Source organism: Falco biarmicus, chromosome W, assembly GCF_023638135.1.
Source record: "Falco biarmicus isolate bFalBia1 chromosome W, bFalBia1.pri, whole genome shotgun sequence".
NCBI lineage: Eukaryota > Metazoa > Chordata > Aves > Falconiformes > Falconidae > Falco > Falco biarmicus.
This window is the reverse complement of record NC_079310.1, coordinates 23,946,961-23,972,484: the sequence shown is the minus strand read 5'-3', so window position 1 is coordinate 23,972,484 and position 25,524 is coordinate 23,946,961. Positions and strand designations below refer to the sequence as shown.

Sequence of the window (25,524 nt, the reverse complement as noted above, 5' to 3'; positions counted from 1 at the left end):
GAATGCCTCTTTCTAGTGTGGTCCAGTTGCCTGGGTGACATATAACTTATTCCTTGAAGGGATACCTTTCCTTCACACTTGACAGGAGTCGTCTCCAGAGGCTGAGGACTTGTGTCCCTCTTCCAATTGCCTGTCAATGCCCCCTTCCCTAGAAAGTGATCCCAGCTGCTTGGCTTCCCTACCCTCTAATTCCAAACTATTAGCCCTGTTATCCCAGCATCGAAGCAGCCAGTTGATAATGTGCTCACCTGGATGACGGCTAAAATCTTTTTGCAGATCCCACACCTCATTCAGGGATAGGGATCGAGTGGTTACCTCTTGTTCTGGCTCTTCCTCCTGTTTTTGTGATAGCCCCACTTCATCCTCCTTTACTAAACAAGCTGCCTTTTGTGTCCATTTGTTTTTGTGTATGGGGGTGATTGATACCAACATGGGTTGGTTTTCTGTTTCAGCTGCATCACCCATCACCAGGATCTGAGTAGTTGTAGTGCCTGTAGCCAGGGTTTGCATAGCCACAGTGCCTGTTGTGGGGGTTGGAGTAGCTGCAGTGCATCACACCGGGGTTGGAGTAGCTGTAGTTCCTGTCATGGGGGTTGGAGTAGTCAAATAGTTGCTTAACCCTACACAAAATCTGAAACACATTCAGCAACCTGCTGGTTCCTAACAATAAGGACCATGCTAGTTTCAGGATATTCCGAATTTCAAAATTTTCAAATGCTATTGTAATTACCCTGGAGAAGAAGGGGAACATAGGGGAACATATGGGAAGATGTCTCCTCCATAGGTTGGCACTCTGAGGAGGAAAGGGAAAATGTCTAATTATTAATAGCTCCCAGTAGATGACTCCCAAAGTACAGATGTGATGGCAATGCTGAGTACGCATACAAGATTAGTTTTACAACCAGCAATTCTGTAATATCATAAGCCAGTATCACAAAGAACAATAGAATGATAACCTTAGCCTGGGCCCCAAGGGTGATAAACACTAAAATGGGGAACAAATACTGCATGTAAGGTGTTACATAACACAACTCGGAGACCAAATGCAAAAACCCTGAGAGCAAATAAACCAATATTGTGACCAGCAACTATTAAACTAATATAATGAATGCTTATAACAAATTTGTTTTAACATGCTCTGGTCAGATCTGTTGTTTTTGCAACCCTTTGTGCCCCACCTTGGGTGCTGAAAAGGACTGTCATGTTTTGACCCCAGCTGGCAATTGAGTACCATGCAGCCACACACATGCAGCTGCAACCATGGGTTGAGACAAGAACAGGTTAATAAATGAAATAAAATGTAGTAGTAGTAGTAATAATAATGAAAAAGAAAAAGAGAGAGAAATAAAACCCAAGAAAAACATGTGATGCGCAATATAGTTGCTCACCACCTGCTGACTGATGCCTAGCCAGTCCCCAAGCAGCGATCAGCAGGCCCTTGACAACTCCCCCCAGTTTATATACTGAGCATGATGTTCTAGGGTATGGAATATCCCTTTGGCTCATTCAGGTCACCTGTCCTGGCTGTGCTCCCTCCCAGCTCCTTGTGCACCTGCTCACTGGCAGAGCATGGGAAACTTGAAAAGTCCTTGACTTAGGGTAAGCACTACTTAGCAACAACTAAAAACATCAGTGTGTTATCAACATTATTATCATCCTAAAGCCAGAACAGCACTGTACCAGCTACTAGGAAGAAAATTAACTCTATCCCAGCTGAAACCAGGAAAATGTTTGGTCAGTCTCAACTCTTCACATTGTCTGGACTTGGATGTTCCGAGCTTCCAACATCCTGGTTTTGGCTGGGATAGAGTTAGTTTTCTTCTTGATGGCTAGTGCAGTGCTATGTTTTGAATTTGGTGTGGGAACAGTGTGTTTGGGGACTTTTTGGTTTCTCAGGACTTGCCAGTGGGAGGGCTGGGGGGGCACAGGAAATTGGGAGGGGACACAGCCAGGACAGCTGACCTGAACCAGCCAAAGGGATATTCCATACCATGGGACGTCATGCTGAGTATATAAACTGTGAGGTGTGCTGAGGCCTGCTGATTGTTGCTCAGGGAATGTCTGGGCATCGGTGGTGAGCAGTTGCATTGTTTGTCACTAGTTTTCTTTTCTCCCTTCCCTTTGGATTTCATTCCTATCCTTTGTTCCCTCCTTTTCGTTATAACTGTTATTATTATTAATATTATTGTTGCTGTTTTGTTTTTATTTTATTTCAATTATTAAATTGTTCTTACCTCAGCCCTCAAGTTTTACATTCCAATTCTCCCCACCCCTCTAAGGTGAGGGTAGAGTGAGCAAACAGCTGCGTGGTACTTAATTACTGGACAGGGTAAACCATGACAACTATATTCACATTATTCATCTAAATGCCATAACTTTGTGTATTACTGAGCAGTTCTCAGCGTATTTAGTTGGTTTTTGTTTGGAGCTAGGTACATGGACAAGCGAGTTCTTGAAATCAGTCAGGAACTGTCAAGCTCTTTTTCACTTAACAATAAAAAAGGGTAGTCTCAAACTCTTAGTTCAGTGTTGTTGTAAATATTTGTTAGTTTGCTATGTGCCATTTCATGCATGAAGATGGTGTATGGATAGCCGAACAATTTTGGACATAATTTAATTTGAGAGAAAAACCATCTGACTATAGAGCTTAAGTCCTATCAAAAATAAGAGGTGCCGAAGATGAGCAGTTACTGAACAGGGCAAACACTTATTCTGAGTAGCATGCATAGCTTCTCCTTTGTGGTTTTTGCAGCTTCTGTAAATAGATCTTCCTTCAGTATACCTGTAGAGTTCCTTTTGTTTTGGAAGGTTAAATGTGTTGCGCTGTATAAGATTCAGAGTCTCTGAGCAGAGGACAGAAAACAAGTTTGTGCTGAACCACCCTGCTGAATATGTGGGTGTTATTTCTATAGCATTTTAACTTCCTGAGCTGATTTAGTTAAATCTTGCCTTGTGTCATCAGCCAGTAATGGAAAATGTGAAATCTGTGTGTTCTAGTTCTTTTACTTTGTGAGAACATGTTTCTTTTTTTAAGAAGTATGTTTTTAAACTTTTTTCCTCATATAACTAGGGTGGCTTATGATATGATGAGAATGCTTGTTTAGTGGTTGCAGTCAAGTCCCAAAATCTTTTGGGTTTCTATTCAGACTTTTTGTGATACCTTTTTGTCGCGGCGGAGGGAAGACACAGTCACTCAATATGAGCGATCAGCAGACTTCGTTTATTGAACCTTACAGTCACCTTTTATGCCTTGTTATAATTAGCTCATACATATTACAAAAGTTAAGCTCATTATTGGTTAGTTGCCTAAATACCAAGCCCGCCCCTAGTTTCTCTTCTGTAGTTATCTGTTCCCACCTGCAACATTCTTTTCCCACCAAAATCTTCCTGTTACTGTGTAACAAGGACAGCCAAAGACAGTGTATTTTGCTTTACTTCAGATAAGCTGAGAGCGATGTGCATTTTTGTCCAGCCAGCTGGACTATGTCTATGTGACCCTTTTCAGCTAGCCAGTTATCCACACCTTTTATTTTATTTTCTAGCTGATAGTTCTTATAAACATGTTCAAAAGGAAGTTCTATTTACTTGTTCTTTTAATAGTCAAAAATTGCAAATAGGATCTTTACTGTAGCTATTTGCATGGAGATCCTCATTTCTGAAAACTTAAAATTCCAGCTGTTGTTAAAACTGGAGTTGCATCTTTCCATGGATTCAGTACAAGCTTGAGTGTTGGAAACAAGATGTATGTAGTCTTATTTTAATTCTGCCATTTCTGTCACTTGATATATGTCCTCTTTATTTCTCCATCTGAAAATCCAAAGATTAAAATACTTATGAAAATTTTTAAGGTTAATTGCATTTTCAGTGCATAACTCTTGTGACATTACTGCTATTATGAAAATTAATTTTCAAAATACATATGCCAAAGCTATGCTTGGAACATGCACATAATGTTAAAGAATTTGTTTGGATCTGTAGAGAAACCTCAAGTATTTCTCTGTAGGTGTGAATTTAAACATCTATAGATTAAATTCTGAATGTGTTTCTACAGATACATGAGGGGGTTTTTTATTGATAACATGCATGTGTCCATCATCTCTGAATGGGTTCTTTCAGATATTCTATATGTAGAGGGATTAATGTTTAATATCAACTTTAGGGGTTTTAAGTTATTTGACATTACGTGGGACTTTGATTTAGCAGAATGATACAGCAATTTACTTAAATCACAGTACAGATTACATTTGGCAGAGTATAGCAGTTGCAATATACAGTTGAATCATGATACAAATGTGATTCTCATTACTGGTCTCCATCACGATGCTGGGCATCCCCAGTCATTGGGAATGAATATGTGGGTTGAATCCAGCTCAAGCCTGTTGTTCTCTTCAAAGTTCTTTTGGTTGTACAGTTTTTATACTGTATATGCTATACTAAGTCTTTATGCTCTGTTTTGGCTCTACACTTACTTTTTATACTGTTCGGCTGAACCGTGTATACACCTACCTGTTCTGGCCTTGCTAACTCAGGAAGATATGTATTTGCTGCTTATTATTATTATTATTAACTCAAGGGCAGTTACACAGCCATTTGAGTCCCTCAACTTTTGTAGCCATTTATCTAGAAGAAAGACTACCTCCCATCTCCTTTGTGTTAAGTTCAGCTTTTTGTAACAGTTGTCATCAGTCACTCCCTACTTCTTCACTTAGCTTCATGAGTACATAGTCTTTGCCTGTCTCCTCAGAGCCTCCTTCCATTGTACGAGCTCATTGATCAATCACAACATGAAGTGTTTACATTTTTTTACTTGAAAAAGAGAACTTTTCTGTAAGACACCTTTTTGACATTGTGTATAAACACACCTTATTGTTCAATAATTCCATCATTTATATTGCAGGTCATGCAGGAGTCTCTGCGAGCATGATGAAGAAAAGAACTTCCCACAAGTAAGTTGCTAATATCTTTCCTAAAGTATAATTCTCAGTAATTGGAAGTACCTTTCTAGAAATATATCTGTGTTGTTCCAGTCATTTTGCTCTTGAAAATCATGTGGAGTAGTATTCAGACAGTGTATGTATGTAGAGTCAGACTTTAATTCTTTTGGGAGGACAGTGGAAAAGAATGCACCATTAGTAGAGTTCTAAACATCATTTTGAATGTTACTCTGAGAGAAATTATCCTGTCAATACAATTCTGTTATTTATAATTCAAAGACAAGAGGTTACAAGCCAGAAATTGGGCACATGTACTCTAGGATTCATTACAGCTTTAGTTTTTCAAAAGGATTTTTCACCTTTTTTAAAAAAATAAAGAATATACTGAAATACTTCTATAAGGTGGCTGCTATTTGTGGGAAAGATACTTGTTTGTCCTATACATTCATGGCATATCTGGCTGCTTCTCTGGTGGGTGAACTCTAAAATAAGCTGGGGAAAGGTGAAATTTATTAAAATGTTGCTAGTTATATTTTGAGTATGAAGTCCTATAGTGGTGATATACAACATGCATCAATCCAAAGCAATTTGTCTGGCAGAAATGTCTTCTGTAATTATCATTTGAATTAGTATTAACTGTTTCCCAGACACAACAGCTGATGTAAAGCTACTATAATTCCTTCCACCAACTCTTCACTATTCAGTCTTGTCTATCTCCTTACAAGGCAAAGATAAACATTTATTTGTCTGGAGCCAGGTAGAGTTAAAATTTAATTTCTCTTGTTCTTTTTCAACCGCTCAGAGAAAGGAGTGTATGATGGGAAGACTATCAGAGGTGGGTTGCCTTTTGTACTTGAGGGTGGCTAGATTTGTCTTTATTGTTGTGTTGATATACACTTATTTAAATACCTAAATAGGTTGTATTTTTTTTAGTATAAAGGCTTTTATGGGGCATTTTAAGTCATGATCCTAAGTCACATGATTTTGAGGAATCTAACTTAAGCGTCCAACTGAGTTTTATGTTAATTTAGCCTAGTTTAATTGTTTAAGAATTGTTTGGTAAAGGTTTTATTTTATACCAAACCAAGATGACTTTGTGTGCTGCTTACTGACTTCTGTGAGAATGACAGAGACTAGTATAGAGTTGTTTTTATTTGATATTCATTGCTTACATTTTTTAAATGAACAGTAAGTAGTGCTGTAGACATGTTTATAGTAAACAAGCGGGTTATGGATCACTATTTTAAAATGTATGCTGATACTACTATGAGCTGTTACGGCAGACCATGAATTAGTAATGCATACTTTGTCATTGATTTAGTTATGATGACTTTTACATTCCTCATTTAAAGAGGAACAAGTCTACTGGCACTTGAAGGCCATAGGTGAGATTCTAAACTAGGTTTAGAAGTTCATGGGGGAGGGAAGAGCCAACAGGATGGAACAGGGCATGGTCCAGTAACTGAGGAAGTGATAAAATGAGCTGTGTGAATTAGTCTTCTGAATTCTTCTTAACTAAAATGATAGTTAACCATTGACTCTTTTGGAAGGAGGTCCCATGGTTATAGGTCAGCTGCAAAAGGGCACTTCTTCTGAGTGCTCTGTCAGTGTCAACGGGTAGTGACAATCTCTGAATATGAAGCTGACCTTATTTGTGTCAGATCAGTCAGTAGTCTTGGCTGTCATCTTTTCCACCCTTGGTGCATAAGGAAAGAGTACACAAAACAGTGTCAGTATAAAGTCTTCCTTATGCTCTCCAGGTTTCTCATAGTTGGCAGTTCAAGGACTTTGAGGTAGAGGTTGTATCTGCAGTTTAAATACCACTGTACTTATCCCTTGTGAATTTGTGATCACAAACTAACTTCTTGTGGCGGGTTATACTTTGCTATGGGCCAAATTCCCACCCATCCACTTATTCACCCTCCTCAGTGGGGGAAAATAGGATGAGAAAACTCATAGGCACAGTCAAGATAAAGACAGGGAGATTGTTGACCAGTTACTGTCACAGGCAAAACAGGCTTGACTTAGGGAAAATTAATTTATTGTGAACTAAAATAGATTCAGGTGGTAAGACACAGGAAGACAAACATTAAAACACCTTTCCTCCCCACTTTCCCATGCTCAACTTCACTCCTTCACTCCAGACTCCTCTACCACCTACTATCCCCAGGGTGGTACAGGGGAAATCAGGGAAGGAAGTTTACAGTCTGTACATAATGGTTGCTCTCTGCCACTCCTTCCCTCTTGTACTTTCCCCCTGCTCTAGTGTGGGTTCTCTACATGCCACAGTTCCTGTCAGGAAAATCTGCTCTAGCATGGGCTCTTCTGGGGGAGACAGTCCCGTCAGGAAAACTCTGCTCTGGCATAGGTTCTCCATGGGTTCTCCAATGGGCCACAGTTCCTTCAGGAAATATCTAACTGCTCCAGCATGGGTCCTACACAGGCTGCAGTGTGTATATCTGATCTAGCACCATCGAATACCTCCTTTTTTGAACTTGGTGTTCCCTCTGCTATTTCTCACACTATTTTTCCCCCTCCTCCTCTGCCTGTCCAGTGGTTTTTTGCACTTTCTTAAATATGTTTTCACAAAGGTGCCACTAACTTCGCTGATTGGCTCAACTTTGGCCTGTAGTGGGGCCATTGCCGAGCAAGCTGGAACCAGCTGTGCCTGGCACAAGGCAGCCACTGACTTCTTCTCATAGAGGCCACCCCTGCAGGTGTCATCTTGAGTGTGTGTATGTGTGTTCACTACCAAAACCTTGCCATGTGTACCCAATATACTTGTAATCTTAAGAAAATTAATTTCACAACTGAATGAGGGCTTTTGAAGGATTACAGGAAGTACTTTAAAACTTCTGTCTTTAGTAATGTGCCTCATACTCTGAATACTGAGGAAAAATAGTTTATAACAGTTCTCTGATCATACAATTCCCTGTTAGTGACAGTCTGTATTAAGATCAAAATTCTAATTTGGACCCTACTTTTAATAACTTTTCTACATGACACCGTGAAATATAGAAATTGTACTGACCATTGCTACTCTGCTTCGTTTCTACTGTTTTCTAAATTTCTTTGGACTTTCCATGATCTGGTTCTGCTAATAAGACTTTTTAATGTAACAAGATTTTACTTATCAGCTTAATGCCTTCAAAATATTCAGTTGCTGATGTGAGCACCTAGAGTGCTCTAGTGTGGTGCACAGGGGAATTTCCTGAACCAGGGAAACCTCAGGGGGAGCAGAGACTCACCAGGAGCTCATGCAACAGCGGCTGACAAGACCTGAACAGGGCCAGGAGCAATGGCGGCCAAGCCCCCCCTACACCTATAAAAGAAGCCCCTATGGAGCACTAGCAACCAGGAGCACTGCAAACAGGGCGGGCAAACAGGGCATGGTGTGTCAGCAAGGGTATGGCATGGTAGTTTAAAAGGTATGGCATGCAGGAAAGGCACTGTAACTGTGCCAACCTGGCCAGGGAGCAATGGTATACACCCAGCAGAAGGCTATGTCCTCTGTAATTCTGCACCTGCCATGACTGACGCAGCTTCCCAGACAAAGCTCTGATGGGAACACACTGCTACCCAGGTGTCAGGCTACTGTGTGTGCCCTACTCTTATATCAGTATTGGATGGCAGTAGTGAGCACACCTGTGGGAGGTGCACCCAGGTAGAGGAACTCCTCCACTTAGTGGCAGAGCTCTGGGAGGAGGCGAGTAGGTTGAGGAGTATCAAGGAGTCTGAGAGAGAGGCAGACTACTGGAACTGCACCCTACCTTCCCTGGGACAGGTCCATCACACATAAAGGACACATGATACAGAGGATTCCCTATCCTCTCTCCACCTGGCAGAATGTGGTGGCTTAAGGGATAGGGGGCAATGGTGACAAGTTCCTTCCCAGGTGCCCTTGCATAACATGTATGAGGCTCTGCAAGTGGACCTGAACAATGATGAGGACGATGGTTTGTCTAGGTTGGTGTCACCAAGGTTAAGTCGGCCTGTGTACTGTGTCAAAACCACTTCCATTAAGAAAAAAGAACAAGTTATTGTCATAGGAGACTCTTCTGCAGGGAACAGAAGGCCCAATATGTTGACTAGACCTACTTCTTAGGGAAGTCTGCTGCCTCCCTGGGGCCCAGGTTAAAGATGTGATGAAGCTTGCTACCATGGTACGGCCCTTGGGATTATTATCCATTATTGATTTTTCAGGTAGGCAGCAATGAAGTTGCAATAAGAAGTCCAAGGCCAATCAAAAGATACTTCAGGGCCTTGGGATGACTGGTTAAAGGATCAGGAGCACAAGTAGTGTTCTCCTCTATCCTTCCAGTTGCAGGGAATGATGAGGGAGGAAACAGGCAGACCCATCTAATCAATAGCTGTCTCCAAGACTAGTGTCACCGGCAACATTTTGGGGGTTTTTGATCATGGGTCGGTTGATATGACACCAGGCCTGCTGGTGACAGATGGAGTACACCTGTCTCAAAGGGGGAAAAGGATCTTTGCACAAGAATTAGCAGAGCTCACTGAAAGAGCTTTAAACTAGATTTGAAGGAGGAAGGGGATAAAAAACCAGGCTCACTAGAGATAAGCCTGGGGGCAGCACGCCAGTGTTTGAGGGACAGTGCACTAGCGAGGTACTTCGGTCTGCTCCACAATGTGCCGAGTACACTGGAGTACACTTGAAATGTCTCTGTATTAATGTGCACAGCAGCCTAGCCATCTCAGTGGAGGTAAGGGATGGAGATCCACATGGCAGCAAAGATGCAAGGGTTGTTGATGTGTTAGCAACCATGGAAACACCTGAGAACAGTCACAAACTAATTAGAGCTTCTCCCCCCAAAAAGGTGGCCTAACTGAAGTGCATCTACACCAATGCACACAGCATGGGCAGCAGACAGGAGGAGTTGGAAGCCATTGTGCAGCTGGAAAACTGATATAGTTGCAATCATGGAAACATGGTGGAATGACTGGCACAACTGGAGTGCTGCAATGGATGGCTAAAAAGTCTTCAGAAGGGATAGGCAAGCAAGGAGAAGTGATGGAGTAGGCCTGTATGTTAAGGAGTGTTTGACTGTCTAGAGCTTGACAATGGTGATGAAAAGGTCGAGCGTTTATGGGTAAGAATCAGGGGAAAGGCCAACAAGGCAGATATCATGGTGGGAGTCTGTTATAGACCACCCAACCAGGATGAAGAGATGGATGAAATATTCTATAAGCAGCTGGGAGAAGTCTCACAATTGCTAGCCCTTGTTCTCATGAGGGACATCAACTTACCAGATGACTGCTGGAAATACAGTGCAGTGGAAACAGTCTAGGATGTTCCTGGAGTCTGTGGTTGGTGAGTGAACCAACTAGGGAAGGCAACCTGCTGGACCTGTTGTTTGCAAACAGAGAAGGACTTGTGGGTGATGTGATGGTTGGAGGCTGTCTTGAGCACAGTGATCATTAAATGATAGTTTTCAATTCTTGGAGAAGTAAGGAGGAGGGTCAGCAGAACTACTACTGTGGACTTCCAGAGGGCAGACTTTGGCCTGTTTAGGGGCGTGGTTGACAGAGTCCCTTGGGAGGCAGTCCTGAAGGGCAAAAGAGTCCAGGCAGGCTGGATCTTCTTCAAGAAGGTAGTCTTAAAAGTGCAGGAGCTGGATGTCCCCATGTGCCGAAAGATGAGCCGGCGGGGAAGAAGGCCGGCCTGGCTGAACAGAGAGCTTTGGCTGGAACTCAGGGGAAAAAAGAGAGTTTATGATCTTTGGAAGAAGGGGCAGGCAACTCTGGTGGACTACAAGGATGTCATGAGGTTATGCAGGGAAAAAATTAGTAGGGCCGAAGCCCACCTCGAACTTAATCTGTCTATTGCCATAAAAGACAATAAAAAACATTTCTATAAATACATTAGCCACAGAAGGAGGGCTAAGATCAATCTCCATCCTTTACTGGATGCAGGGGGAAACATAGTGACAGTCTGAGTTACTTAATGCCTTCTTTGCCACAGCCTTTAATAATAAGACCAGTTGTTCTTGGGGTACCCAGCCCGCTGAACTGGAAGACAAGGACGGGGAGCAGAAAGCAGCCCCCATAATCCAAGGGGAAATGGTTAGTGACCTACTACACCACTTAGACACACACAAGTCTATGGAGCTGGATAGGATCCACCCAAGGGTACTGAGGGAGCTGGCAGAAGTGCTCACCAAGCTTCTTTCAATCATTTATCAGCAGTCCTGGCTAACCAGGGAGGTCCCAGTTGACTGGAGGTTAGCAAATGTGATGCCCATCTACAAGAATGGTTGGAAGCAGGACCCGGGAAACTACAGGCCTGTTAGTCTGACCTCGGTGCTGGGGAAGGTTATGGAGCAGATCATCTTGATCATCTTGAGTGCCATCAAATGGCACGTACAGGACAACCAGGTGATCAGGCCCAGTCAGCATGGATTAATGAAAGGCAGGTCCTGCTTGACTAACCTGATCTCCTTCTATGACAAGGTGACCCACTTAGTGGATGAGAGAAAGGCTGTAGACGTTGTTTACCTGGACTTTAGTAAAGCCTTTGACACTGTTTCCCACAGCATTTTCCTGGAGAAACTGGCTGCTCATGGCTTGGATGGGTGTACTCTTTGCTGTGTAAAAAATTGGCTGGATGGCCAGGCCCAAAGACTTGTGATGAATGGAGTTAAATCCAGTTGGTGGCTGGTCACAAGTGGTGTTCCCCAGGGCTCAGTATTGGGGCCAGTTCTGTTTAATATCTTCATCAATGACTGAGATGAGGGTATCGAGTGCACCCTCAGTAAGGTTGCAGATGACACCAAGTTGGAGGGGGGGAGGTGTGGGACTGTTGATCTTCTTGAGGGTAGGAAGGCTCTGCAGAGGGATCTGGAACAGGCTGGACTGATGGGCCGAGACCAACTGTATGAGGTTCAAGAAGACTAAGTGCCAGGTCTTGCACTTGGGTCACAACAACTCCATGTAATGCTACAGGCTTGGGGAACAGTGACTGGAAAGCTGCCCAGCAGAAAAGGACTTGGAGGGGTTGGTCAACAGCCAGCTGAATATGAGCCAACAGTGTGCCCAGGTGGCCAAGAAGGCCAGTAGCATCCTGGCTTGTATCAGAAATAGTGTGGCCAGCAGGACAAGGGAAGTGATCATCTCCCTGTACTAATCACCGGTGAGGCTGCATCTCAAATACTGTGTTCAGTTTTGGGCCCCTCGCTACAAGAAAGACATTGAGGAATTGGAGCACATCCAAAGAAGAACAAAGCTGGTGAAGGGTCTAGAGAGCAAGTCTTATGAGGAGTGGCTGAGGGAACTGGGATTGTTTAGCCTGGAGAGGAGTTGGCTCAGGGGAGACCTTATCGCCCTCTACAACTACCTGAAAGGAGGTTGTAGCAAGGTGGGTGTTGGTCTCTTTTCCCAGTTAACAAGTGATAGGATGAGGGGAAATGGCCTCAAGTTACACCAGGGGAGGTTTAGATTGGATATTAGGAAATTTTTCTTCACTGAAAGGGTGGTCAAGCATTGGAACAGGCTGCCCAGGGAAGTGGCTGAGTCACCATCCCTGGAGGTTTTTAAAAGACCTGTAGCTGTGATGCTTAGGGACATGGTTTACTGGTGGTGGACTTGGCATTGTTAGGTTTACATTTGGACTTGTTGATCTTAAGGGTCTTTTCCAACTTAAATGATTCTTTAGTTGGAAGGATGGATGACCTGGGAGGAATAGAGACACATTGCTTGAGCATGCAGGAATGAAATTAGGAAAGCCAAAGCCCACCTGGAGTTGAATCTGGCAAGGGATGTCAAAGGCAGCAAGAAGGGCTTCTCTATGCAGACAGGCAACAAAATGAACACTAGGGAAAATGTGGGCCCTTTACTCAAAGAGATGGGGGGCAAGTTTACACAGGACATGGAAAAGGCTGAGGTACTAAATGCCTTTGTTGCCTCACTCTTTACTAGCAAGACCAGCCCTCAGTAATCCCAGGCCCCAGAGAGAAAGGAAAACATACCCTTGGTAGAAGAGACTTAGGTCAGGGAATACCTAAGCCAACTGGATATACATAAATCCATGGGCCCTGAAGGGATACACCTATGAGTGCTGAGGGAGCTGGCAGATGTTATGGCAAGGCCACTTTCAATAATCTTTGATCAATCATGGTGAATGGATGTGGTGGTTCATCACACCCTGTCCCCTGGGCCACTCTACGATCTCAGGAATCCCTGTTAGGCCTTGGCCTCTGTGTAATGAGTTGGACAGTTAAGCATCCCTTGACTGTATCAGCAACTTTTGCATGGCTGAGGTGGGGACCAGCACTAACCATACCGGAAACATTCCTTATCTGAATCATAACATCCCCTGACAGCCTTGGAGTATTCCTTATCTGAATCATAACCTGAGTGGTACAGTACCACTATCACTGGATGTAAGGGATGAAAATAAGTTGACCTTGTAGAGGAACAAGGCTGAATTGGCAGAGCTGTTAGTGTACAGATAAGCGGCCAAATTTGGCAGTGAAACCGCAAGAGTGTGAACAGCTCGTAATAAGTAACTGCTTTGCTACACATAGACAAATTCCCAGGTGCTTGCTGCACGTAGCCACATTCCAGGGCAGAACTTGGGTAGATAAGTGTGCCCAGGTGGCCAAGAAGGCCAATAGAAAGGACATGGTTTGGTGGTGGACTTGTCATTGTTGGGTTTACATTTGGACTTGACGATCTCAAAGGTCTTTTCCAAACTAAATGATTCTATGATATCTATGAAATTAGCAGATCTGAGATTCACTGCAACTGAATGACCATTTACAATGACAGCATAACTGATGCATCAAGAACTATTTTTAGGACTTTGTGTTTTCTGGTTTTCCCGGCTCTGTGTTTTATATATGTAGGGCAATTGAAATATTGAATGTCTAGGGCAGGAGTCCTCAAACTTTTTAAACAGGGTCCGGCGCACGGATGCAGTGGCAGGCAGTCACCTGCTGCTGCTTGGTTTCCCCCCCCAACCCCCGGCGGGGGGGTTCTGTAAATACCGGGGGCCGGATTGAGGACCCTGGGGGGCCGTATCCAGCCCGCGGGCCGTAGTTTGAGGACCCCTGGTCTAGGGCATTGAAATGTTATCCCAGTCTTCAAGAATAAATTTTTGTTTAATTTTAAAGATAATTCTAATTAAACAGAAGGGAAACATTTTGGGGTTTTTGATTATAGCATCTCAAAACATTATGTACATATGTGTTACTCTGCTTATTACAGAAACAGCATACTATTGATTTAAAAAGAGGTTTGAGAAAGTTACTATTATCTTATATGGATGTATACTGGTAGATATTATTATACACCCGTTTTTTATATTATCACACCCATTTTGAAAAAGGGTAATGAGGACCCTGAGAATTACCAGCCAGTCAGCCTCATCTCCATGCCTGTTAAGATCATGGAACAGATCCTCCTGGAAGACACATCAAAACATGTGAAAGGCAGAGAGGTGATTAGAGAAAGCCAGCATGGCTTCATCAAGGGCAAATCATGCCTGACTAGTCTAGTGGCCTTTACGATGGAGCGACTGCATCAGTGGACAAGGGAAGAGCAACTGATGTCATATACCTGGACTCCTGTAAGGCCTTTGATATGGTCCCCCACAACATTCTTACCTCTAAATTGGAGAGCGCTGGGCTTAACAGATGGACTGTTAGATAGATAAGGAATTGGCTAATGGCTGCATCCGAAGAGTTATAATCAACAGCTCAATGTCCAAGTGGAAACCAGTAGTGAGTGGTGTCCCTCAAGGGTCTGTACTGGGACCAATACTATTTAATATCTTCATCAATGACATAAACAGTGGGATTTAGTGCACCCTCAGCAAGTTTGACTGCACCACTCAGCTTGGTGCCATCTGCAATTCGCTTGAGGGAAGGGGTGCCATCCAGAGGGACCTTGACAGGCTGGAGAAGTGGGCACATGAGAACCCCATGAAGTTCAACAAGACCAAGTGCAAGGTCCTGCACCTGGGTCAGGGCAATCCCCAGTATCAATACAGACTGGGGGATGAAGGGATTGAGAGCAGCCCTGCTGAGAAGGACTTGGTGGTACTGGTGGATGAAAAATAGGACATGAGCTGGCAGTATGCACTTGCAGCCCAGAAAGCCAATTGTATCCCAGGCTGCATCAAAAGAAGTGTGGCCAGCAAGCAGGTTGAGGGAGGCGATTCTGCCCCCCTACTTGACTCTCGTGAGACCCCACCTGGAGTCCTGTGTCCAGCTCTGGGGTCCCCAGTACAAAAAAAGGACACGGACCTGTTGGAACAAGTCCAGAGGAGGGCCACAAAAAAATCTCAGAGGGCTGGAACACCTCTCCTATGAGGAAAGGCTGAGAGAGTTGGGTTTGTCCAGCCTGGAGAAGAAAAGGCTCCAGGAAGACCTTATTGCAGCTTTTCAATATATAAAGGGGGCTTATAATAAAGGTGGAGAGAGACTTTTTAGTAGGGCCTGTAGTGGTAGGAAGAGGGGCAATATTTTTAAACTGAATGATGGTAGATTTAGATTGGACATAAGGAAGATGATGAGGTTGGTGAGACATTGTGACAGGTTGCCCAGAGAAGTTGTGGATGCCCCCTCCTTGGGAAGTGTTCAAGGTCAGCTTGGACGGGGCTTTGAGCAACCTGATCTAGCGAAAAATGTCCCTGCCTATGGCAGGGGGTTGGAACTAGATGATCTTTAAAGGCTAACCATTCTACAATTATTTGTAGTCAGTTAGAAACCCATGGGTTTTTTTCTCATTACATTTTCAAATGCACGCAAAAATAGTTCTTCTTTGGAGATTCATTTGTTTGAAAATCATATTTCTTGCTTTATGAACCACTGCAAATGAGAAAGAGCAGCACAGTAGCACAGACTTCAGACCAAGTAAAACTTGAACTGCGAGTATACCTAGCTGCTGCTTGATTTGTAACTGCATTTATAATGCTTTTTGCTCTCTCCGAGTCATTTTAAAAGGTAGTTACAGATTTGAACTTAATTATGTAGTCTTTTACCATCATATTTTTTAAAATTACTGAAGCTTTTCATTAAATTTTGCAAATTTAAATGTTATGAATATGCTTTATAGGCAGAAAGTAAAATTGACTGTGTGGTTAAACAAACATGAACAGTATTGTTTTACCTTTTTCAACTTTAACATTTTAGCTTCAGTAGCAGTTGGTTTTATTTTGTGAGGATTCCTTAAACTGGAATTAAGATTCATTAAAAGTAAATAAATTAATTGCATGCAAAACAAACTCATTTTCATTGTGCCCAAGAACCAGATCTCTCATCTCATTTCTTCAGTAATAAAATATTACTGAGACTATTATAATTTTATTAAAAAAGTAAGACTTGGGCAAGAACTAGTATTTGAACATGTATTCAAGTTTCTGTGGAAAAATAGAACCAACTTTGCAGAGGAGTTCCTCTTAACTGGAGGAGGTTAGCATTTCTATAATACTTCTAGCTTTGACAACACAGATTATGAATGCAGAGTGACCTCCTTAATGAGGTTAAATCATCATGAAAGTTACATTTGACAAAAGATTTTATGGAAGTCTGCTAAGATTTTAATGGAGAATGAAAGTCTGGAGGTGGGACAAGCTGCTGAAGGAGTTGTACATCTTGTTTTTAATAGAGTTATGATTACATCTTCAGCATTACTAATTTTATGTACTGGTTTTATTATTCTTTAAGACTAATTATGAGACTTTATTTATATGATTGTTCTTTGTGTCTTTTGGATCTCTGTTATACATGGGCTGCTCTGTGAGCTTTCATTGTTCCTGGAGACATTTCTCTTTGGTCACTGTCACTAATCTAAGTATGGATGTTGTTTTCTGCAACTGATTTTTCTTTTTTTAGATGTTGCTTTTAAGCATGCTAGCTATGTGTATATTTTATTGCCATTTAAATGAAGTGTACTATAACTGGTAACTAATCCAGAAATTAATTTTGGAATTAGCTAACATTTGTGAGAATTTTAATCAGGCAACCCTATAAATATAATTTTAGTAATGAATATGCATATTGTAACATGCTAAAATAAAGATAATATACATTTATCACCAATGTACTGTCATAATATTCATATCTTTCTTTATACGTTGTATTCACAACTGTCAATTGCTGGTTGTTTTTTTAACTGAGTGGAATAAAACTTGTGCAACACTGGTTTAGTAGGTTGAAACTGTCAATAGCTTACACTGTTTATCAGAGCAACTGATTTCACCAGAAAGAATCTTTCTGTGCAAGTTGGATTAAACTGAGGAAGGGTAAAAAGTATGTTTAATTTTTTCTCTGCTTTAAAGAGTGTCCCTTCTATTGCTGTGACCTTTGCATATCATTTTTCTTGTGTTGTACTAAAAAGGAATGTTAGAAGAATATTGTCGCTACAATGTGTCTAAAAACACTTGAAGTCAAAAATACCTGTAAGTGCAGAGGGAAGCGAAATTTCCTTCGGGTGACAACACAGGTTAGGGAATACAAATGCTTTGAAGAATTTTAGTCAACCACCACTAATGTTTCCACTGACTTCTTCCTCCTGGGGTAAGGGAATTATGTTTACTGTTCTGCAGAGAGCAACAAACTAGCAAAAGTATTATACTGTTAGGTAACATTGCTCTTTGAGACCTGATTTAGGATTTTAACAAGCAAGTTTTACTTTTGATGTTTAGTGTAGCAATGGCTAAAATAGTTCTTTTGAGTTAGGCAAACTAGTATTAGAAACTACTATTATGAAAGCAACCTTATACAAAATGTTGAAAGTGTTCCACTCCTTTTCAGTGTGGGTATTTTTTTCCTTTTCCAGTACAATATAATATGCTTTATACCCTAATTTGAATAAGGTGCACTAAGCCTTATGTGTTAGATTTTAATGTTTCTTTATTAATATGCAATAATATATTGCTTTTTCAAAGAATACAGCTCTTGTCCAGAGTAGAATTTTGAGTATGTACTTGTTTAATGTTATGTTTGTATCTGTGTACAGAAAGCATAGAAACAATGTTGGACCAAGCAAACCTATTTCTCAGCCACGAAGAAACATTGTAGGCTGCAGAATACAGCATGGCTGGAAAGAAGGGAGTGGACCTGTAACACAATGGAAGGGCACAGTTCTTGATCAAGTTCCTGTAAATCCCTCCCTCTATCTTATAAAGTATGATGGATTTGATTGCGTGTATGGACTAGAACTGCACAAAGACGAAAGAGTTTCAGCACTTGAAGTCCTTCCAGACAGAGTTGGTAAGAGGGTTTTTTCCTAAATGTACATATCTTGTCATAACATTTAAATTTTATTAAATTACTTTTCATCACATGGCAGATAATCTAAATGCTCTGTTTAATTTTTCTTGATTTCACAAAGATTTGATGATACCACAGAGCATAGTGCTGTCTTTTGTCTCTAAATGGTATGCAGTAAATTCTGTATTTTTTCTTGTTTAGAGTCTTATCCCTAACAAGCTTATGTACATGTAACATTGATATTTCTATTAAAATTTAAACTCTGAGCCAGCTGAGAAATATCTTGGCTATGTTGTCTTGTGTGTGTTTGACAGTAAGTATGTGTTTGGTTGTTGGGGTTTTTTTATGTGCTTTCTCTAGGTATTAATAGAAATGGAGGGGAAAAAAAAGCATTTTCTAAGTGAAATAATTTGACTAGTAATGAGGCTTTTATTGGTTTTCATAATTAGCACTGAATTGTTAAAACTGCAGGTTTTTCCAAACTGCAAAGTTCAAAGTTTACCTTAGTAATTACTTATTTCTGAATGGATTAAGTTCTTGTTTTTCCTGAATGCAAAGAGATCAGTAGCAATCTCTAGAATGGAGTTATGGGGTTAGGGGGAACCAAACCAAACACCTTCATTAACTTCATACAGCTGCTCTGTGATTTAACCTCTCTTTCTCCCCCGCCTCCCCCCCCCTTTAAAATACAGACTCTATTCCTTGCTATAGCCTATATTGGTCTCCCTTTACCTTGTATTATGATAGTTTGATTAATTAGGGGGTGGTATAGAATGATGGAAAATGTCAATAAGAGTGTTAACATGTTAAAATAATTCTTCAGGTTCTGCAGTTCTTTGGTCTTCAACTCTCTGGAATGGACAGTATTTGTTTTGTATGTGAATTGACTGACTATCAAACAAATTTATTCATGAATCTGGATAAAGATTATTTTTTACAAAGACTTATTTCTGTACTTTTAAATAGACATACTTATGAACTGCTACCATTTCAGCTTCATCTCGAATTAGTGATGCCCACTTGGCAGATACAATGATTGGCAAAGCTGTGGAACATATGTTTGAGACAGAGGATGGCTCAAAAGATGAATGGAGGGGGATGGTCTTGGCTCGAGCTCCTATTATGAACACATGGTTTTACATTACCTATGAGAAAGATCCTGTCTTGTACATGTACCAACTCTTAGATGACTATAAAGAAGGTGACCTTCGCATTATGCCTGATTCCAGTAAGTAGGCCAGTTACTTTTTTCTTCTGGAAAGTGGCATCTCTCTTTGTATTATTGTTTGGCTTATGGTTTATGTATGGAAAAGAGAGTTGACAAACAAGGATCTTTTTAACTATCAAAACTAACAAAGGTTACAGCACAACAGAAAATACATCTGTATTAACTTCTGAAACATTTTACTTGAATCAGTAGTGAAACATGCAATAAATACAGGAAAATCCTTTTCCATAATAATTCCTAAAAGTGTCACAAATCAAGAGCCATCTCAAGGAATTGTATTTCTGAAGTAATTCTTATAGGAATAATGTTTTGGGGCTAATTAAAATAGATTAATTTAGTTTCAGTAGGCATCTTCAGTTTGGAAAGCTTTTGAATAGTTTATTGGAGGAAAGAAGCACTAATCTTTTGAAAATCATCTTCTCTCATGTATAAACACATAAAGAGGAAAAAATTTTTAATAGGTTAGGATGGGTATTTTTTCTTCCTTACTTGAAGTGAAAATTGGTTTTTTTCTATAAATATAGGAGGATTTTCACAGAATCAGTATTTTTCAAGAGATTTGGATAGCTAGTGCAATAAAAGAAATAGTTTCTCAAGAATATTGTACTCTCGTTTCTCTCTTGCACCTAAAAAGCACTTCTCTGACAGAGAGGCAGTTTTGGCTTTAAAATAAATTATTAATTAGATAACTAGTATTTGGCTATGCAGCACACTATTTAAATATTATTTAAAATTCATTCATTGAGTTTCTGAAACTGTCTTCCTTCAGATCTAGCACTGATAACAAATAGTCTGATGGCTAAGTAAACAAGTGGCACTTATTTGCATAATCTCTGTAGTAATCCTATGGTTTTAGATTTTTTTTCCAGCCTAACAAAAAACAACATATCTGTGGCTTGAAGAGAGTGAGCCACAAATGTTAATGGAAAAAGTGACTTTCCTATTCCTAAAGAAAAAAATAAAGCAAGCTCTTTCAGAGTTGGCACCTCCATATACCTTGCAATTCCGTTTTAAATTTTGCTTTGCTTTCTTCCATCTTAGAAAAAGAAGATAAAAGGCTTATGCTTTCCATATATAAGAATTAAGGTTTTTATGTGCTCTTTTTTTTCCTGAGACTATTGTACTACTTACTTCTGTTTCTAAGACACTCTGAACTATGAGCTACCTTCCCTGAATCTAGATCTTTTACAGACAATGTGAATTGTGTTCTTAAGGATACTTCTGTGTAGATTTTGCTAGAAAAGCAAATAATATAGCTAGACGTCTCAACAGTATCCATTCTAGTGTGAAATCAAAATCCCCTTTTAACAGCATTATTGATTAAGGACATTATACTTAGCTTGGAAGATGTGGGTTTGTTGCAATGGCATGTTTGTATTGACATTTTGGATAAAGCATGTGGGGAGAGGGAGTTCTAACACACCTGCCTTTCTGTTAAAGAGACTCAGTGCCTTGTTCTGCTGGGGGCTTAAATTCAATTATCTACAAACATGTTCTGGAATTGGTGTGTAAACTTTCATGTCAAAAGATTTACTTTTCTAACCAATTGAAGTGCTATTTTTTACTTCATAAAATTGAAAATAGTATTACCTAAAAAAAGAAATAAATTCCTGAGACTGTACTTTGTAGAAGCATGGCAATAGTTAGGTGCTTGTCTGAACAACTCAACTTGTTTTAGACATACTCTGCATTTTAAACTTGTAATCATTTCTTAACTTTTAAAGAAGGCTCTGCAGTTTTGTATATTGGAAAAAATCCATAAATGTCTACCAAAGTACATTGTATTTTCATATTACAGATGATTCACCTCCTGCAGAACGGGAACCAGGTGAAGTTGTGGACAGCCTGGTAGGCAAACAAGTGGAATATGCCAAAGAAGATGGCTCAAAACGGACTGGCATGGTCATTCATCAAGTTGAAGCCAAACCATCTGTCTATTTCATCAAGTTTGATGATGATTTCCATATTTATGTCTACGATTTGGTGAAGACATCCTAGACATCATCATGAACTTCTGCCAAATTTGTGGAACTATTAAATGTAAAATTTGTAGACACAAAGACTTGACTGTTTTTCAGTTAAATGAAAGCTTACATGTCCCTGCGAACCCACAATCTCTGCCAGCAAAACTGTTTTGTTCTGAATAATACAAATTTATGTGAACATGACACATTTTGCATAAGAGAACTCCTTTTCTTGAAGGAAGTTGATATATTTGGGTTGGGAGGAAGTTAAAAACAAAGAACAGCTGCAAATTCAAGATGTGTGAAGTCAATTTAGTATTATAATCTAGATTTTTTCATAGATTTTAACTTTTTCTTCAACCTTGCACTCACCTGTTCAACTGCTACATGCAAGTGTAGTTTGCTATTTTCAATATGCCTTCTTTTGTAACATTAAATTTAATTTCTTGGCTACTGGCAGTCCTTGTTTTCTGGGCTGGGACAGAAGTGACTCTTCTGAGAACTTTTAAACAGTTTGTGCAGCAGTAAGGAATGCCTAACCCAAGTAACATCAATATACTGTGTTTCTACACTTTATTTCAAATTAAGCTTTTTAAGAACTTATATGGAAATACTTGTGCATTTTTACTAGTCACAGGGCAGTAGGATATCAAGTGTTTGATTTGCACCTTTAAGTGAAAAGGCTTTAAACTACAAAAATATATTTAATCTTTATAACCAGTTAACTAGAAAATGCAGGTTAAGGGCCTGTGTTTACAAGTTGTAGGAACCAGTAAAATACACACAACAAAGCTGCCTTTAATCCTAAATGTTGTACTCTGTTTTGTTATACACATTTCTTAGCAGAACCCAAGTGCTTGGTGCCACAAGTTTAACAGTATATATGCTACTTAAGAAGACTTTAGACTACACATTGGCAATGGTAGTCTCTCATTTAATATCAGAACCTAGCAACCTGGATGTTTGTGTGTGGACTTAGAAACCTAACAGTAGTTAATCTTTTACACGGTAAATACAATCTTATGGGAGTGGAGGGTCCTTTTACACTGAACACCTCCTTTAGAGAAGAAGCATTTGTTGCCTTCTGCTCAGTCTGCTGTATTCCTTTGTTTTGTTTTGGGTTTTGCTATTGGTTTTAATCATTTTTGTTCAAGAAGGCACCTTCTCAACATATTCTTTTTCTGGCTTTTCCATGTAAGGAGTGTCCAGACAAATCTACAGTTTAAACCTGTTGCCTTTTGTGGTATACTTGCTTTGAGGTATGCTGTTAACATGAATTTCATTCTATGAACACTAGAGTTCTGCATGCCAGTGGTGTACTATCTAATGGGAGCTATAGACAGTCTCAGTGGTTCAGTCATCTGCATTAGATTGTGGATGTAAATAGCAGCCCGCAACAGCAGAATCCTTTAACAGTTTTAATCTTGCAAAATAGTTGTAAATCAAGATTAGGGTATTTGTTACTTTTTAAGTGTAGCAACTTTTAAAAGTATCACAATTGTAACAAGGATCAGCACAGCAACAAAATTCAAAATTTTCATGTTAAAACAGAGCTCTACAATCTTCAAAGCACTGCTTCACAGAAATACAGTATGTGAAGAATGTGAATACAGTCAACACTATTGATGGAAAGAAGGAATACATAGATATCCAACCTTATGCTGTTAGTGGAAGGATGCAGGAGAGGTACTGTTAATAAGAGATCAGAGGTCTGACCTCTATTGTGGGTATTCTTGATATCAAAGACTCAGTGGTTTAAGTCCCTTTCTGTCCATTTTTTTGGCCTGACTTAATATTTTAGCCTTAAGGCTTGTGCCTCATTATGCTGTTAAATGGTAATACTGTATAAATATGGTATCTTAATTCTTTATCCCTTGCTACTATATTGCATTATATCCTGTATTTCATCATGGGCAACCAAAGGCAGGCTATTGTCTTTCAGTTCACAGCTTCTCAATCCAGTCTTTAAGCACTAAGTACCTGAGTCAGTAAATTTTCATTGTCTTTTGAATAAAGTGAGCAGATTTGCAACACAGTGCTTCCATCCTGCAGATCTGTTATGTGCTTTCTATTGACTCTTAAGAGTCCTGCATGTAAATCTCAAAGCTGAGCCTGGCTCCATGAGCCCAAGTTAATATTTGTGGCACAAGAATGAGTGTATTGATTACACACAAAATACATTAATAACTTAGTACAACGAATTTGGGGCTTTACATCTAAGGAATACAAGGTTTGTTTTAAAATATTTGAGGTTTAGGTCTACTGGAATGCTTTTAGCATTAGGCTTGCATTTGTGGGTTTTATGCAAGCCACTCTAATATACCACATATTTTGCTAATTAGAATATAATCTATACACTGTCAAATTTTATGATTGTTTTCAGATGTCCCCATTATCTATTGCATGGGTTTTTTCTTTTCATTTTTTTAAGGTTGGGGGGGAGTGCTTTAGGTTTTGTGGTTGGTTTTTCTTAATAGCCTAAACCACCTTTTTGAGACTTGAGACTAATTCCACTCCCTGCCATCTGCTTTGGGCTTTATTTTAGGCTCATGTTTCAGATCTGCATGCAGTGCTTGCATTACCCTAGTAACTGCATGTTGGTCCCTTGTTCTAGGGGTTCAACATTACTTTCCAAATTTATTATAGGTCTTGTGATGGCACAAGTCATGGATCTTTGTATAAAAGTTATTGGCCTCTCTCATTTAACTGCTGTAGTATTGTAATATATTGTGTGTGTGCATGATGTCAGGCTGCCATGTAAAACTTTTAAAAAGGAAAAAAACCACAAAAACTTAAATGCAGACCATCCTTTTTTGCATGCTTAGAAGGTTAGAACGTTTAATGTAACAAACTAAAGTCGCATGTTATAATGTTTATGTTTGGGTTTTGTTCTGTTTTTATTTTGTGTTCAGTTTTTTGTGAATTTGCTTATTGTGCTGTTTGAATGGTTGTTAGTAGGATTAAATGCACTGGTGAGGCGATCATAGTGCCAACGGAAGGTAATTTTCCAGTTGTACGTGTCATACAGCATTTGAAGGGACCATGTATTCTGTTTGATAATAAATAAAATCACAATCGATAAGTAAAACACTACATTTTTTTCTTTTGAGTGCCAAACCCTAAACTAAGTTGGACTACATAAAGACTGAAATACTTTGGGGAAAATCCTATTTATTGCAATAGGTATAAGCCTTCTTTAAATGAATTATTTAAAAATGGAGGCTTTATCTTCAAATAGAATAGATTACAGTTGATTCAGGGAAAAAGAATTATGGTAAAAGCAGTTTCTGGTTCCTTGGAAATGCTGTGCTTTTTGTATTTTACATCATTAGTGCAATTTGGATGGTTCTTTGTATGTGTATAGTTCAAAGGTCTTCGTGTTCACATTTTAAAATTAGGCAATGGCTTCATCTTTAGAGCTCAGTTTCATTATTTTTATTTTATTTCTCTGCATTTAGAAGTATGAATACTTTAAATCTGTTACTTAATTCTGTAAGTAATTTTTATAATTATGTAACTCTATCCTTAAAACATTTAAAATAAATCCTTTATGTGTAACTCATGACTGTAAATTTTATTCTCATGAGCAAAATGTAGTGATGTGTCTTTAGTTTATGAAGAAGCAGGTTTTTCAGTATTTTAATTAAAAAGGACTTAGCATTTTAAAGTTGAGCCATGTATGCTGGTATAATACTTTCCCCTATGGAATGAGTTTGCTTGCTAAGTCAAATCTTTTTTTTTTGTTAAGTAAGTATGAATGTCAATAAGATGGAATTTAACTGAGGTAAAGCATAATGCTTAAATTGTATTTCACCAAAAGCAGAAAAATTCCTCCTCGGGGGTTTATGCAAGTCTGTGAGGGAGCCTCTTATTTCCAGAACACACTGTAACTCACACTGTTAGCATTAGTTCAGCAGCAGGGAGCAGAAGTGTTTGTCAGTGTTTAGCTGATACATTTGTCTGCTTTGAATTAATGTGCTTAACTAAAACTTTAATTTTATTTTACTCACTAAATTAAAAAAAAAATTAAGATGATTAAGGGACTAGAGCATCTCTCCTATGAGGAGAAGCTATGTGTCACCTGGCTCTATGGGGACAGACAGGTTCTTTTGGGGATCCTTGGCAGAATGATGACGACACTAAGTTTTAGTTACAATTAAAGC

The 25,524-nt window shown here is 39.7% G+C and overlaps 1 protein-coding gene across 21 annotated transcripts in view; it reads left to right on the top strand.

Moving 5' to 3' along the window:
• Positions 1–24,919, top strand: part of LOC130141871 (spindlin-Z) — a 101,118-nt gene extending 76,199 nt beyond the window's left edge. For all 21 annotated transcript variants that reach the window (XM_056323135.1, XM_056323133.1, XM_056323121.1 and 18 more), the window contains 4 exons: positions 4,898–4,946; positions 17,916–18,169; positions 19,164–19,397; positions 21,196–24,919. In XM_056323135.1, the coding sequence (XP_056179110.1) occupies positions 4,898–4,946; positions 17,916–18,169; positions 19,164–19,397; positions 21,196–21,395 (737 nt within the window). In that variant the 3' untranslated portion in view covers positions 21,396–24,919. The remainder of the gene's footprint in view (positions 1–4,897; positions 4,947–17,915; positions 18,170–19,163; positions 19,398–21,195) is intronic.
• The last annotated feature ends 605 nt before the right edge of the window (positions 24,920–25,524 follow it).